Source organism: Schistocerca serialis, chromosome 2 (genome assembly GCF_023864345.2).
Source record: "Schistocerca serialis cubense isolate TAMUIC-IGC-003099 chromosome 2, iqSchSeri2.2, whole genome shotgun sequence".
Taxonomy (NCBI): Eukaryota; Metazoa; Arthropoda; class Insecta; order Orthoptera; family Acrididae; genus Schistocerca; species Schistocerca serialis.
Window position 1 is genome coordinate 435261568 of NC_064639.1, and position 14043 is coordinate 435275610.

At 38.9% G+C, this 14043-nt stretch overlaps 1 protein-coding gene across 9 annotated transcripts in view; it reads left to right on the forward strand.

Annotated features, from left to right (window-relative positions):
• Window positions 1–14043, forward strand: part of LOC126457297 (GMP synthase [glutamine-hydrolyzing]) — a 178771-nt gene that overhangs the window by 41853 nt on the left and 122875 nt on the right. For all 9 annotated transcript variants that reach the window (XM_050093475.1, XM_050093474.1, XM_050093476.1 and 6 more), the window contains 2 exons: window positions 1530–1624; window positions 1702–1819. In XM_050093475.1, the coding sequence (XP_049949432.1) occupies window positions 1530–1624; window positions 1702–1819 (213 nt within the window). The remainder of the gene's footprint in view (window positions 1–1529; window positions 1625–1701; window positions 1820–14043) is intronic.

The window sequence follows — 14043 nt, forward strand, 5'->3', positions numbered from 1 at the left end:
ATTCCGTAACCATACTTTTCTGCTCACTCCTGCTGCAAGCTTGAGACATTCTGTAGCACAGAGTAAACTCGCCACTCTGAGGAACAAAGCACACGACAAAAATGGTTAGCACCTGTTAACTTACCAGCTGAAAGCATCATCTGCAGCTTCTGCTTGCAGTTGGAAAGTGATTTAACAGTGAAACTTCCTGGCAGATTAAAACTGTGTGCCGGACCAAGACTCGAACTCGGGACCTGATTTGACAGTGTTGAATGGAACAGGATGCATAACCAAAATCATTCTCAGGTTGGAGCTATGGTAACAGCACCATAAACAGCTGGACAGCACTCATTTTGCATTATTCTGATTCAAGTATAGTTGCTGTGTAGTGGGTTTTCACCAACACCTATCAGTCCTCCCTACCATCCATGAAAGTTCATATTATGAAGGACACATTGCACTTTTGTCTGGATGTGATTTGTGTAACATTTTATGATATTTGCTTCTGTTAAACAATAAGAAAACTTATAATTCTTCTTGATATTTCTGAAATACCCCTCTTTTGCTCACAAATGTGTTAATATCATTATGAATATAATAGAGGAAAACATTCCACGTGGGAAAAATATATCTAAAAACAAAGATTATGTGACTTACCAAACGAAAGCGCTGGCAGGTTGATAGACACACAAACAAACACAAACATACACACAAAATTCAAGCTTTCACAATCAACGGTTGCTTCATCAGGAAAGAGGGATGGAGAGGGAAAGACGAAAGGATGTGGGTTTTAAGGGAGAGGGTAAGGAGTCATTCCAATCCCGGGAGCGGAAAGACTTACCTTAGGCGAACAAAAAAAGGACGGGTATACACTCACTCACTCGCGCGCGCGCACACAAAAACACAAACACAAACACAAACACACACACACACACACACACACACACACACACACACACACACACACACACACGTCCTTTTTTCCCCTAAGGTAAATCTTTCCGCTCCAGGGGTTGGAATGACTCCTTACCCTCTCCCTTAAAACCCACATCCTTTCGTCTTTCCCTCTCCTTCCCTGTTTCCTGACGAAGCAACCGTTGGTTGCAAAAGCTTGAATTTTGTGTGTATGTTTGTGTTTGTGTGTCTATCGACCTGCCAGCGCTTTCGTTTGGTAAGTCACATCATCTTTGTTTTTAGATATATGTTAGTGATAGATATGTTACCATTAACCAGTTCCGACTCAGATGAGTCATCATCAGAACTAAAATTCTTCAGGAGAGAAAAACAAAAAAGTACTACTGATATTTCGATAACTGTAGATATTTAATAGTCATTTTGCATTTTTGTCTTTTGTAGATTTTCAGTTCTGATGAGGACTCATGAAGAGTCGAAACTGGTCAACTAAAATATATTACCAAAAGTGATAAAAACAGTTGTGAATAAATAGTGTATTTCAAATAGATGTCTTGCTTAAAATGGATAATGTCAAATTTCATTGAAATATTGCTCTTTGAATTCTTGTTGCCAGTAAAATCTACATCTGATTTCAGGGCAGTCATAATATCTGGTGGTCCAAACTCTGTATATGCTGAAGATGCTCCTCGGTATGATGCAGACATATTTAGGATAGGAATTCCTGTTCTTGGTAAGTAGTGTTCTAGTTAATAAATACATTTAAGATTTGAATTTACATAAAGTAAATTGAATTTGCCTTTTTTACAGGAATATGTTATGGAATGCAGATGATGAACAAAGAGTTTGGTGGACAAGTTATTCGAAAGGATAGCAGAGAAGATGGGCAGTTTAGCATTGATGTCGACAATAAATGCTTATTATTCAAGTTAGTGATAGTACTAAATAAGGTTTTTCAACTTTGGCCTGTTGCCTCTTTGATTTGTAGTTTTTAGTGTTGGGGAAAACTTGACACATTTGTGTGTATTGCATAACAAGATTGAAATTTACCATATAATGAATATTATTACACTAGGAAACTTGTTACTATGGTAAAATGCTCTGTGGTAATTGTGAATACTAATGAAAAGTTATTTTTGCCAAACCATTTGTGACGGCCATTTTTGTGACACTCCATTGAGTATCTATAGATAACTTATTATTTAAGCAGTGTAAAAACATCCACACAATGTTTCTGATCAGAATGATTTTGCTACTGGTGATTCACAAAAGTTTGACTATATTACTGAAAACTCCCTTTAAGACTGCTTATAAGTGGTGTTAAAAAAAAAAACCATCCGGAGTCTGGAATGCACAGACTGGTGACTGGGAGGGTGATGTCATGGTGTGTGTAATGAGGGGTGGTTCCGACCAAAGCTGTGGAAGTTCACAGCCTGTCGCTAGAGGGCACGCATGCACATCATGTGACTATACAGAGCTAGCAGCAGCATGCATCTATTGTCCAACACTGCCAGTAGTATTGCAAGCAGTGACATGGAGGCGTTAACAGAAGAGCAAAGAGGTGTTCGATTTCTGACAGCGAAGGGAGTAGGAGGAATGGACATTCATCGACGAATGTCACAAGTGTATGCTGAATACTGCATGTCCCTTGCAAGGGTCAAGGCGTGGCACAAGCGCTTCAGGGAAGGACAGGTGTCATTAACCGATGATGCATGGTCTGGAGCACCACACTGCATAACCTATGACATTGTCCAGTTGGTGAATGTGTACTCATTACCCAGGACCGCTGAGTGACAGTGAAAGCCATAGCTGCCATGGTCGGATTGAGCATTAGAAGTGTTCACACCATCACGAGGGAACAACTGCACATGTGCAAAGTGTGTGCCCAGTGGGTGCCCCACAGTCTTCAACCACACCACGAAGCGTGTTGAATGGCCCACTGTCTTGGTCATCTGTAGCGCCATGCTCGGGAAGGGAATGCATTCCTGGCACGAGTGGTGGCTGGAGATGAGTCATGTTATCATCACTTCAAACCAGAATCTAAATGACTAAAAAAGTCTCCAGTGGAAGCGTCTAGGGTTACCACCACCAAAAAAAGCCAAGGCCATCCACACGCATGCAGGAAAAGTTATCCTGACATTCTTTTTTGAAGAAGACAGCCCCCTTCTGATTAACTTCCTGCAGCACAGTGAATGCCCAGCATTACTTGCAAACCTTGACCACCTTTCGCTGAGTGATCAAATCAAAACGGCCAAGCAATCTCGCCCGTGGGGTCATTCTGCTGCACGACAATTCAAAACCTCATATGGCCAACACAGTCACGGCACTCCTGCAGAAATTCAAATGGGAGATTCTCGGCCACCCTCCATACAGTCCGGACCTCTTTCCCTGTGATTACACCATTTTTGGACCCCTTAAAAAGGCTCTGAGGGGCAAACGATTCACCTCGGACGACGACATCCAACTGTATATGCAGAACTGGGTAACATCGCAGCCCCGGGAATTTTATGGGACAGCCATTCACCGCCATGTGTCACAGTGGTACAAGTGTCTCAACAGCCAGGGTCAGTACTTCTAAAGTACAGCTACTGGTTTCAGTAATTATGCCTCCGGCTCGTTTCTTTTTAAATGCCCCTTATAGAATAGTTCAGGAGTATGGAATCCCCTTTCATGACCCATCTTTAAATTGTGGATTTCCCACTTTGATGATGATAGTTAATAGAAGCTGTTGCAGTTACATATGCATTTGTCAGCATACTAACATAAGTTGATTGGTTGCCGTGTTTGTAAAGTGCTAGAGAGCAACAAAACTGGTGACTTGAGGGACAAGTATAGAAGGACCCACCTACAACTTTTTTTGCACACTTTCCCCATAGTGTTCCTGCATTACAGTTCAGTCATCACAAGTCTGAAGCCTTTGGCCCACACTTATGGAACTGAATCTGGCAGCTATTGCAGAGTTGTGCCGATGGCACCATGAATGAAACACAATGTTAGCATAGTAACACTGTTAATGATATGTTTTCAGTAGTGATCTTTTTCTATGATATTTTATTAATGGTATGTGCGGCAGAAATGACACTTAAGCAACAGTATACGCCAATAACGAACCGAGCCAAACTAGGGCAGAGGGTTCTCGTTTTCTCTTAGAAAGAAAGGGAACGTGAGGTCACTTACACTGCTTTTGTTGGAAACAAGTTGAAAGCTCTCCTGTGATTGAATCCCAGACACAAAGTAATTCATACTCATTGTTCAGTGCTGTAATTTCATCACAACTTGCAAATTGTCCATTGTGGTAGATCCCCTTCTAAAGTCATCTTTTTACTTTACCTCATTAAAATCTTAACAACTGTCGTGTATGAAGAAGAGGGCGATAAGTCTATAATTGTTTCTTGTGTTTCTCTTCTCTTATAAACTCTAATAATTATTGTATTCAAGGAATTTTTTTCCTCGTCTGAAAACGGCTATCATGCTGAAGCAAGAAGCTCCTGTTTCTTTTTTTTAGTCTGTTTGTGAATTAAATTTAGTTTTAAAAAACCTCTGCCACCTGTGAAAAAATGTTGTTAAGTTTTTTTTCGCCAATACATGTTTTGAAGCACATTTCATTTTTGTTTCCTGAAGTTTCGTTAGTTCGAATGTTGGGTTGTGCAGTGTGGCTTGCTATTATTAATTTTGTTGTCAAGAGTTCAGTCTTCTTTTACCCAGGCCAGAATATAGGTGTCTCATGAACTTGCCCGTGGTAGTGTCAGACAATCCTCTGTGTTATAGGGGCATGATTAAAAATGTAATTTTAATTAAATTTAAGAAATTTAGTCTTTACCTGATAAAGAGCTATGGAAGCCAAAATAAAAACCTATAATATGACAAGTCAAAAGAGTTGCCACTGGCGTATTGGTAATTGTCTTCCTGCTGTTAACTGTATTTCATAATATGCCAAAATTTGAGTTGTTCCGGACTGCAAAATCAAATTTAAAGTAATCTGCACGCCTTAAAGTACTATGCCTTGCCTAACGGTTCCTATGCTTCTTTATAGTTATTTCATTTTTGATTTTGTCCCAGATTTTGCTTTTATCAAACTGAAACTGGAAACACACAGTGATGCTCCTGTAAAGACAGAAAAGTTTGAAACATTTTATTTAGTTTTAAGTCTAGGCATTTTGCATACATACCACAAACTTCTTTATTGTACAGGTGATACAGAGAAAGCTGTATGAGAACCTACTGAGCACCTAATAATAGATAACAAATCATTGTAGCACCTCTTGATAACTGGCAGCAAAGAAAATTCTTTTAGGTCACTGAGAAAATAGTTAAGATATTCTAATTTGTTCTGCAGTGAAATTGCCACCTAGTCTTGTGGTTATATGAAGAATTTCATAAGATGGTATATCAGTCTGTGGGAAGATACAGATGATGTCAGCAAGAATGGATGTTTAATTATGCATATGCAGCTTAAGTTCTGTTTTAAAGTCCCTGATGATTGTGTGGACTGTATTTTCTGATGCTAGGATTGTGGTGATATTTGAGGGAAATTAGAGTTTCAGATTCTGTAGTCTCTCACATAAAGTGGTTTGCTTGTCACACTGCTACCCACACAAAAAGAATAGGTGATTTAAACTGATTTTGAGTAGGATGAATGAATTGGGGACCCTCATCCTCCTATGCTGCAGAGAAATTGCCATGATGGAAATTCATCCTTAGGATGGATGTAAGGTGTAAGCCATGATCTCGTGTAAGCCGTGATCTCAGTAAAGTAATTTGTAGTTCGTAGTACTGGTGGCCTTTGCTGCCATATTTATTTCCATTTGTTATATACTCTTACTCAAAGTTAGGCGATGTGATTGGAAGTGTTGTAATTGGTATGAAGCAACTGCCAATCATTTATTGAGAAGTGCTCCACATAATATTTTTGTTCAATGTGCTCGTATTCTGAGAATGTCCATTGAAGCTTCATGTTGTTTTAGCTCAGCCACCTTCAGCATTATGTTCATCACATGAAAAAAGTCATGGGATACCCCCAAATATCGTGTCGGACCTCCTTTCGCATGACGTAGTGTAGCAACTCGACATTGCATGTACTGCACAAGTCGTTGGAATTCTCCCACAGAAATATTGAACCATGCTGCTCCCTTAGCTGACCATAATTGCGAAAGTGCTGGTGGTGCAGGATTTCGTGCACAAACTGATCTCTTGATTATATCCCATCATTGTCCAGTGAAATTCATGTCTGGCGATCTGAGTGGGAATATTATTCTTTTGACTTGTCCAGAATGTTCTTCAAACCAGTCATGGATAATTGTCACCCGGTGACGTGCATTGCCATCCATAAAAATTCCATTGTTGTTTGGGAACATGAAGTCCATGAATGGCTGCAGACAGTCTCCAAATAGCTGAAATAACGATTTCCAGTCAGTGATCTGTTCAGTTGGACCAGGGGACCCAGTCTATTCCATGTAAACACAGCCCACACAGCTTGCACAGTGCCTTGTTGACAACTTGGGTCCATGGCTTCGTGGGGTCTGCGCCACACTCGAACTTAACTGTCGGCTCTTACCAACTGAAATTGGGATTCATCTGACCAAGGTCCCAGTTCTCCAGTCATTTGGGGTCCAACTGATAAGGTCATGAGCCCAGAAGAGGTGCTGCAGCTGATGTGCTGTTCGCAAAGGCACTTGCTTTGGTCTTCTGCTGCCATAGCCCATTAACACCAGATTTTCCCCCACTGTCCTAATGGATACGTTCGATGTACATCCCACACTGATTTATGTGGTTATTTCATATAGTGTTGCTTGTCTATTAACACTGATAACTCCATGCAAACACAGTACTCTAGGTTGTTAAGTAAAGGCCATCAGCCACTGTGTTGTCCATGGTGAGAGATAATGCTGGAAATATGGTATTCTCGGCACACTGTTGACACTGTGGATCTAGGAATACTGAATTCCCTAATTATTTCCAAAATGGAATGTCGCATGCATGTAGCCCCAACTACCACTCCACATTCAAACTGTGTCAATTCCTATCACTCGGCCACAATCGTAACGAAAACCTTTTCACATGAATCATCTGAGTACAAATGACAGCTCTGTGAATGCACTGCCATTTTATACCTTGTGTACACAGTACTACCACCATTTATATACAGGGTGACAATTACTGAACTATATGAGAAAAAAATGTAAATTAGTTACAAACTTCAGTTTGCACAAAGTTTATTCAACTTGTAAACGTCACAACAAGTATTCGGATGTAAGTTATGACATGTTTGATATACCTGCCATCATTGGTGATGATATGGCACAGATTAATAGCAAAATTCTATATGATCTGCTAAAATGTCAGAACACCAATGCTGTTAATGACCTCCTGAATGGCTGTTTTCAGCCCAGCAATGATTTTGGAATTACTGCTGCACATCTTGTCTTTAATATAGCTCCCACAAAAAGGAGTCGCTTGTTTCCAGATACAGAGAATATGGCGGCCAGTTGAGGCCCATGCCAGTGGCCTCTGCATACCCCAGAGACAGAATGCAGTCCCGAAAGTACTTCTCCAGAACATCAAACACTCTCCTGCTTTGATGGGGTTAGTTCCATCTTGCACGAACTTTGAATAATGGGGATGAAACCAACCTCCAAAACCTTCATGTGCCGTTTGGTAGTCACCATGCCATCGAGGAATATCGCACCAATTATTCCGTGACTGGACATTACACACCACACAGTCACCTGTTGAGGGTGAAGAGACATCTCAAACGCAAAATGTGGATTCTCAATCCCCCACATGTGCCAACTTTGCTTAATGACAGACCCATCCAAATGAAAATGGGCTTCGTTGCTAAACCAAACAATAATGTGCGTACTAATTCCCACCATGCCCTGCAGCCAACCATGCAGTATGAACGTCGTAATGCAAACCATTCAGGAGTTATGACAATTTTATTTCATATAGTTCAATTATTGTTACCCTGTATGTGAATATCTCTATCCCATGACTTTTGTCACCTCCATGTAGAGTTAAATTTGAATTCATATTTGGCTTTTTCATGTTAACTGTGAAGATATTTTAACATACACCATAACAACACATGCTAAAAAAAAGGCTGAATAATTTACTTTCTATATTTTCATTTTAAAAATACATCGGTATTAACTAGTATTATTAATTAAATAGTGATGCAGCTGTTATTGTTTAACAATGTGTTGTTCAAGTGCTTTGTAATGAGTAACTTTTTACTCACCTTCCACAAGAAGGACATAATGGTGGTCCAGTAAAAGTCTTACTGAAGTATAAGACTATATATTAAAGTTTTTTTAAAGATACATAACCTACTTTTCCCAAGCAGTAATGACATATTATTGATGTAACAACACTTTCTTTTCCAATGTAGTCTGTGAGGCTCTTTGCAGCTCTTTGTCTGATAGTCTATATATTTTTCCAGCGGCAGTTGTGGGATTTAATGTACAGGGGTAGGTTTTATTTATTTGTGATCTCTTGATAGCACACAATCTGTTCAAAAGAGTATTGTGTGCATCTGGACACACTTAAATGTTACAGACATCAAAGTCTTTCCAAAAACATTGTGGAATGCTCCTTTTTATGCTGTAGGAAAACAGACTGATGGGATATATGCTCTATTCCACTGAAACAATTGGAAGTAAGTTACTGTTCATAACATTGTGCTTCCACAATTGATTAATATGAACATTAAGTAAACTACCGTGACTTTTATTTTAGGTGCATTTATTAAGGCAGTTGTTTCATTCTGTATGAACATCCTCAGGTGAATAAGTGACAAAAATGTGCCACTGTCATTATTTAAAATACTTAATTTCATAATAAAACATTGGAAGGCAAATGTTCGAATACACAAATACAATATCCCACTTCTTTACATGCATGCACCAATGTGCTCCTTTTCCCATCATGAGTGCTTTGCTAATTTTATCTCAGCAGTTCATATCTACTGAAGTGACTTAGTGTCAATAGAAATGAATGTTTTTGTTTAATTACATAGGGTGTCCATAACTAAAATTCCAGTTTCAAAATTTTAGAAAGAGAATCACTGCTCAGAATGATGTCAAATTTGAACAGCATATTATTAATGCAGGGAGAAACATCATGGAACAACAAAAGTGTAATGAAAATTTGACCAATAGATGGTGCTATAAGTGTCAGAATATGCACACCAACAGATGTGCAGCACATGGCAATTCTTCAGTTTGCAACCGAAATGCCTACCATGAATATCTCCATGAAGGATTGCATGCTGTTGTTAACATTCTTTAACAAGAGTGGTGACTATGCACCAGTAGCCCTGCGTACTCAAGAATATGAAAAAAAACGTTGATCAGATATCTGTTAAGGGTCTGGAAAAAAATGATACAAAATCTGAAAAGACAGGTTCATTTGAAGTGCATTGTGGCAAAGGGAGGAAAGCAGTTGATCCAATGTCTGTTGAAGATGTAGCTACAGCATAGAAGGAGAAATTGAGTGGTGGTGCAAACATTCAGTGCATGGGAAATTGGCCGAACATTGATGTGTCTCCAAGTACAGTGCATAAAATCCTATGAAACGTCCTGCAACTGCTATCCATATGAAGTCCACCAGCACAGGAGTTGCTTCCAGCTGACCCTCCAGCAAGATAGTCATTCGTTCTGGAATTCCTTGCTCTTACGGAAATAGGCAGCGAATGGCCATGGAATATTCTGTGGTCAGTCAAAGCCCATTTCCATCTCCAGGTACATGTCAGTACAAAAAATTGCAGAATATAGGCAATAGAGAATCCGCATGCACACCAGCTGCTACCACATCATTCTGAAAAGGTGAATAAGGTGCAGGCTTGTTGCATTATTTATCGTAGGACTGTATTCTTTCTGGAGACGAGTCCTGTGGTGCCTGTTACCTATACCGTCACTGATAAACACTGTGAGAGTCTTTTGCGCACCATCATTCCATCCCTTCAACTGCACGTGTGTGTGTGTGTGTGTGTGGGGGGGGGGGGGGGGCTGTGCACGTGTTTGGGGGATCATTTTTGTGCAAGATGGTAACCCTCCACACAGCCAGTGAAGCAGCTGTTGTAGAGACATTTTGGAAATGCTAGAATTATCAGCCATAATTTCTTTACACAGCCTGATCATCCAGATCACCTTATCTTAATCTGTGTGACTTCTGACTATTGGGTTACTTGTAAGATGTGTTCTGTGCTCCAGTTACATATGTAGCTGAATTGAAGGCATACATTGCACTATACATTGTGAACGTAACGTGACCCCCCAGGCACTCTGATCTGTTGTGGAATGTGCTGTTTCTCTATTTCAACTTGTGGCAGAAAATGACAGCATATTGAATATGGCTTCTGTCTGTCTCACAAAAATTAGAAATTGACGTCATTTTGCTTTTTATCCAGTTCTTGGCTCCAGGGCAGTTAAAAACATATTTTTCCCATCCGGCGTGGTATGACCTTGCCGTGGTGTGTGGGCTCACCTAACCAACAGTGCAACAACTGTTGACTGCCGAACTTGTGCAATCAGGCATGTTGAACAGTATGGATGGTGTATGTGCAATTCGAATCATAGCCACTGTATTGCGATTCATCTGTCACTTATACCTGACCACATTTGTGTAGAACCTCGTACGTTTTCTTACATCCATGACATTTTTCCCTTTGTCAATAATATGCTATTCAATTTTGAAGTCATTCCTCTGAGCAGTGGTTCTCTTTCTCCAGCATTTTGAAACTAGGGATTAATTATGGACATCCCCTATAGTGTTAATATAAATATCTGTTCTAAAAATATAAACTATATCTTAATTAGAAATCAAAAGGCATATAAAATGGAAAATGCATACTATTGCTTGGATTATTTGTGTTAATTTATGGTTTAGTGGCTTTGTAAATAATGGCTAAGTAAAATTTTAAAATGATAAATTGAAGTGTACTTAATTAGTAATCAATAATTTCCTTTTAACTATTAGTTTCATGAACCAGCTTGCAAATTTGGTGCAGTCGAGGCATAGTTGGCATTTGGAATTGCAGTAAAATATAATTATTTCAATGTGTTCCCTTATTAATACCATCGTGAAATTTGTCACGTACATTAACAAATAGTTTATGACTAACATATGTTAGAATTTTTTTGTTTGAAAAAAAAAAATGAAGTTTTCAAAATTAAAAAAAGGTGTGATTTGGTAAATTTTAACATTTTAATGAATTGTGCCAAGTAGAAGATATTTAAAAGCCTGTAATAAGCCGAATAAAATGCTATAAAATTTAGGTCTGTATGTCAAATAGTTTTTGATGTATGATCACTTAAACATTTCAGACATGGCAAAAACTTTAAAAATTAAAATTACAAAGTGAAATTCCAAAAGATGTATAATTTTATATTTTACATAATTTTGATAGGTAAAATAAAATGAAAAAGAATTGCAAAATTCTAAATTGTCAATTTTTTTATTTATTTTTTAATTGAGTGATTTCATAAGGATTGACCCCAATGCCACTGTCAAAACAGCTGGTGTTTTGAAATTGTTTAGTTTCATTGGAGAAACAATAATTTACACAAAGAAGCTCCATTATGTTACATAACTTCTGAATAATTGTGGACTCCATTGTTTGGATTCTCCACAACTTAAATATATCCATGTGCTACTGGCACAACATATGAAGAGGCATTTATGATGAAGAGGCATTTGTGCTGCTTCCTAGAGCAGAATGTTGATTTGTGTTTAAGGCATCATTCTAATACAAATCTTGACTAGCCACATGTCAGCATTTAAAAAATGAGTTTCAGCACGTCAGACAGGAATTAATAATATTGAAAGAAGGAAACTGCAGTGAGTTGAGTTCTTCAGTATTTCAAAACATCTTACCATAAACTTCCTGTAATGCATTGAAGTGACCAATGATGTCATTGTACCATACTTCTTTTCAAAAGAAATCTGTGAAGAGAGAAATACTGGTACCTGCAAAACCATCATCTGTACTTAACTCGTAGTGTAATGTAAAGTTTTCACTTGACACAAAAGTCCACTGTCCTAAAGATGCTTGTGAGATAAGTTTATAATGATGTGACAGACAATTCCTATGTCTCCACAATGCTTTTACATTCTGCAGCTGTGTGTACTCTGGTTTGAAATAACTTGAAAGATTCAAAACTGTGTTGCTGAACAAGTCAAACTCTGCATGTTGCTTTTTGTGGCATTATTATTACAGACTGAGTGATCAAGGAATGAGGCACTACCCACCCTCATAGCTTCACTTTATCTGGTTACCTCTCTTGCTCTCCAAACTTCACAAAAGCTCTGTTGCAAACCTTTTTGGAATAATCTTATTACATTGGACGGGGAGAGGGGGGCAGGAATTAATTCAAATTGTCTTTGAATTTATCTTTGGAGAGGCAAACATGTTTTAAGCAATGGGATAATTATCCTTGTCTTTGGCTGTGTGAAGTTCTGTGTTGTTTGAAAATCACTTTTAGTGATCAAAGCTGTTAACCCTCTTTTGTTAATAACTTCTCAGTGCCTGAAATTTCACTACTCAGACTTTTCTTATCCTAAGATCCCATATCTTACTGCAGCTTTATGCTATTGAAAAAACTTCTGCTCCTCTCCTTACCACCCCCCCCCCCCCCCCCACCCTTACACAATGCATTAGACACCCAAACCCAAAATTCTAATTTTCCTCCCTCCCCTGCCCCTCCATTCCACTGCACACTGGTTCTCTCTCTCTCTCTCTCTGTCTCTCTCTCTCTCTCTCTCTTCCTCATTCTAATTCTCATTCCATCACTTCCTCTCCCTACAGCTTGCCTCTTCTCTTGTTTTCTCTCTCTCGCTACTACACCATATCCAAATCAGTCACGCTCTTGAATCTCTTGCCTAGACTGACGATGCAGATTGTCTCATTTACATTTGCCATATCCATACCCTGCAAACTATGAAGTGCATGGCAGAGGTTACTTCCACTGAACCAGTTATTAGGGCTGCATTCCATTCCATTCAAGTGTCGTGTGTAGAAATAATGATTGCTTAAATGCTCTGTGTGCTCTGTAATTACCGTATGTATTCGAATCTAAGCCGCACTTTTTTTCCGGTTTTTGTAATCCAAAAAACCGCCTGCGGCTTAGAATCGAGTGCAAAGTAAGCGGAAGTTCTGAAAAATGTTGGTAGGTGCCGCCACAACTAACTTCTGCCGTCGAATATATGTAACGCTACACAAGCATGTTTTGCAGGCACAATGATAAATACTGGCGCCAAAACCTCTGCGTCAGTAAACGAATTAAAAAAAAAAGGTGGAAGACGAGCTTTTTTCTCCGCCACGAGTTTCAACCATTGCATTTTCATACAGTATCCAATGAAGTAAATACAAATTCCGTATTGTTCATCTTCGAATGTAGCAGCGTTTCAGTGTACTATGAAAATCCGACTGGCAAGACTGTTTGGGATGTTTGTCAATATGGTCAACTCTACGTCCTGAATTTTTTCCTACCTGTGAGAAGAGATGGTTGCTAATAGGAACCTGATGAAATGTGAATCACATGCAGTATTCTCTTCACCATAAGAAGAATACGAATATAAACATTTTGCCATGTATTCCTTCGTGTTTGGTGCTATCTCATTTAAATCCTGTCTGCCTAATAAACTACGAAACTAGAGTGAGACAACGGCAAACGCGGAAGAATATACATATCATGTCATGTTTATATCCGTATTATTCTTATGCCTAATAGAGATACAGTCAGAAATGAAGCACAGCAATTGAGTAGCTTTTTAAATCTAAAATGACTCTCAATTTCTGTGCAGAATCTAATGTACTAAGGAGGCGTCTGCAAAGATTTTCAAACGGAGAAAATTTTTCGTTAAACTCTTGTTCAGAACATCTTCTATCATACACTGTCTATTATTTAGCTCTTGTTGATCATTAGCAAAGAAAGCAGCAGTGTAAGTAACAACAAATAGCAGTCTCTTGCCATTGTTTCGCTAATGAGATGATTTCTCTCTCTCTTTTTTTAATTGTAAGTGGCGGTAGCATGCACAAAAGCAAGCCATGTCGCGAGCGGTGACAGGCCGTAAACACTCATTATCAGAATGTGACAAACAATGCATGACACAGTACAATAATGCATTTTCAGCTTAGAGTGATGTAAACACCTA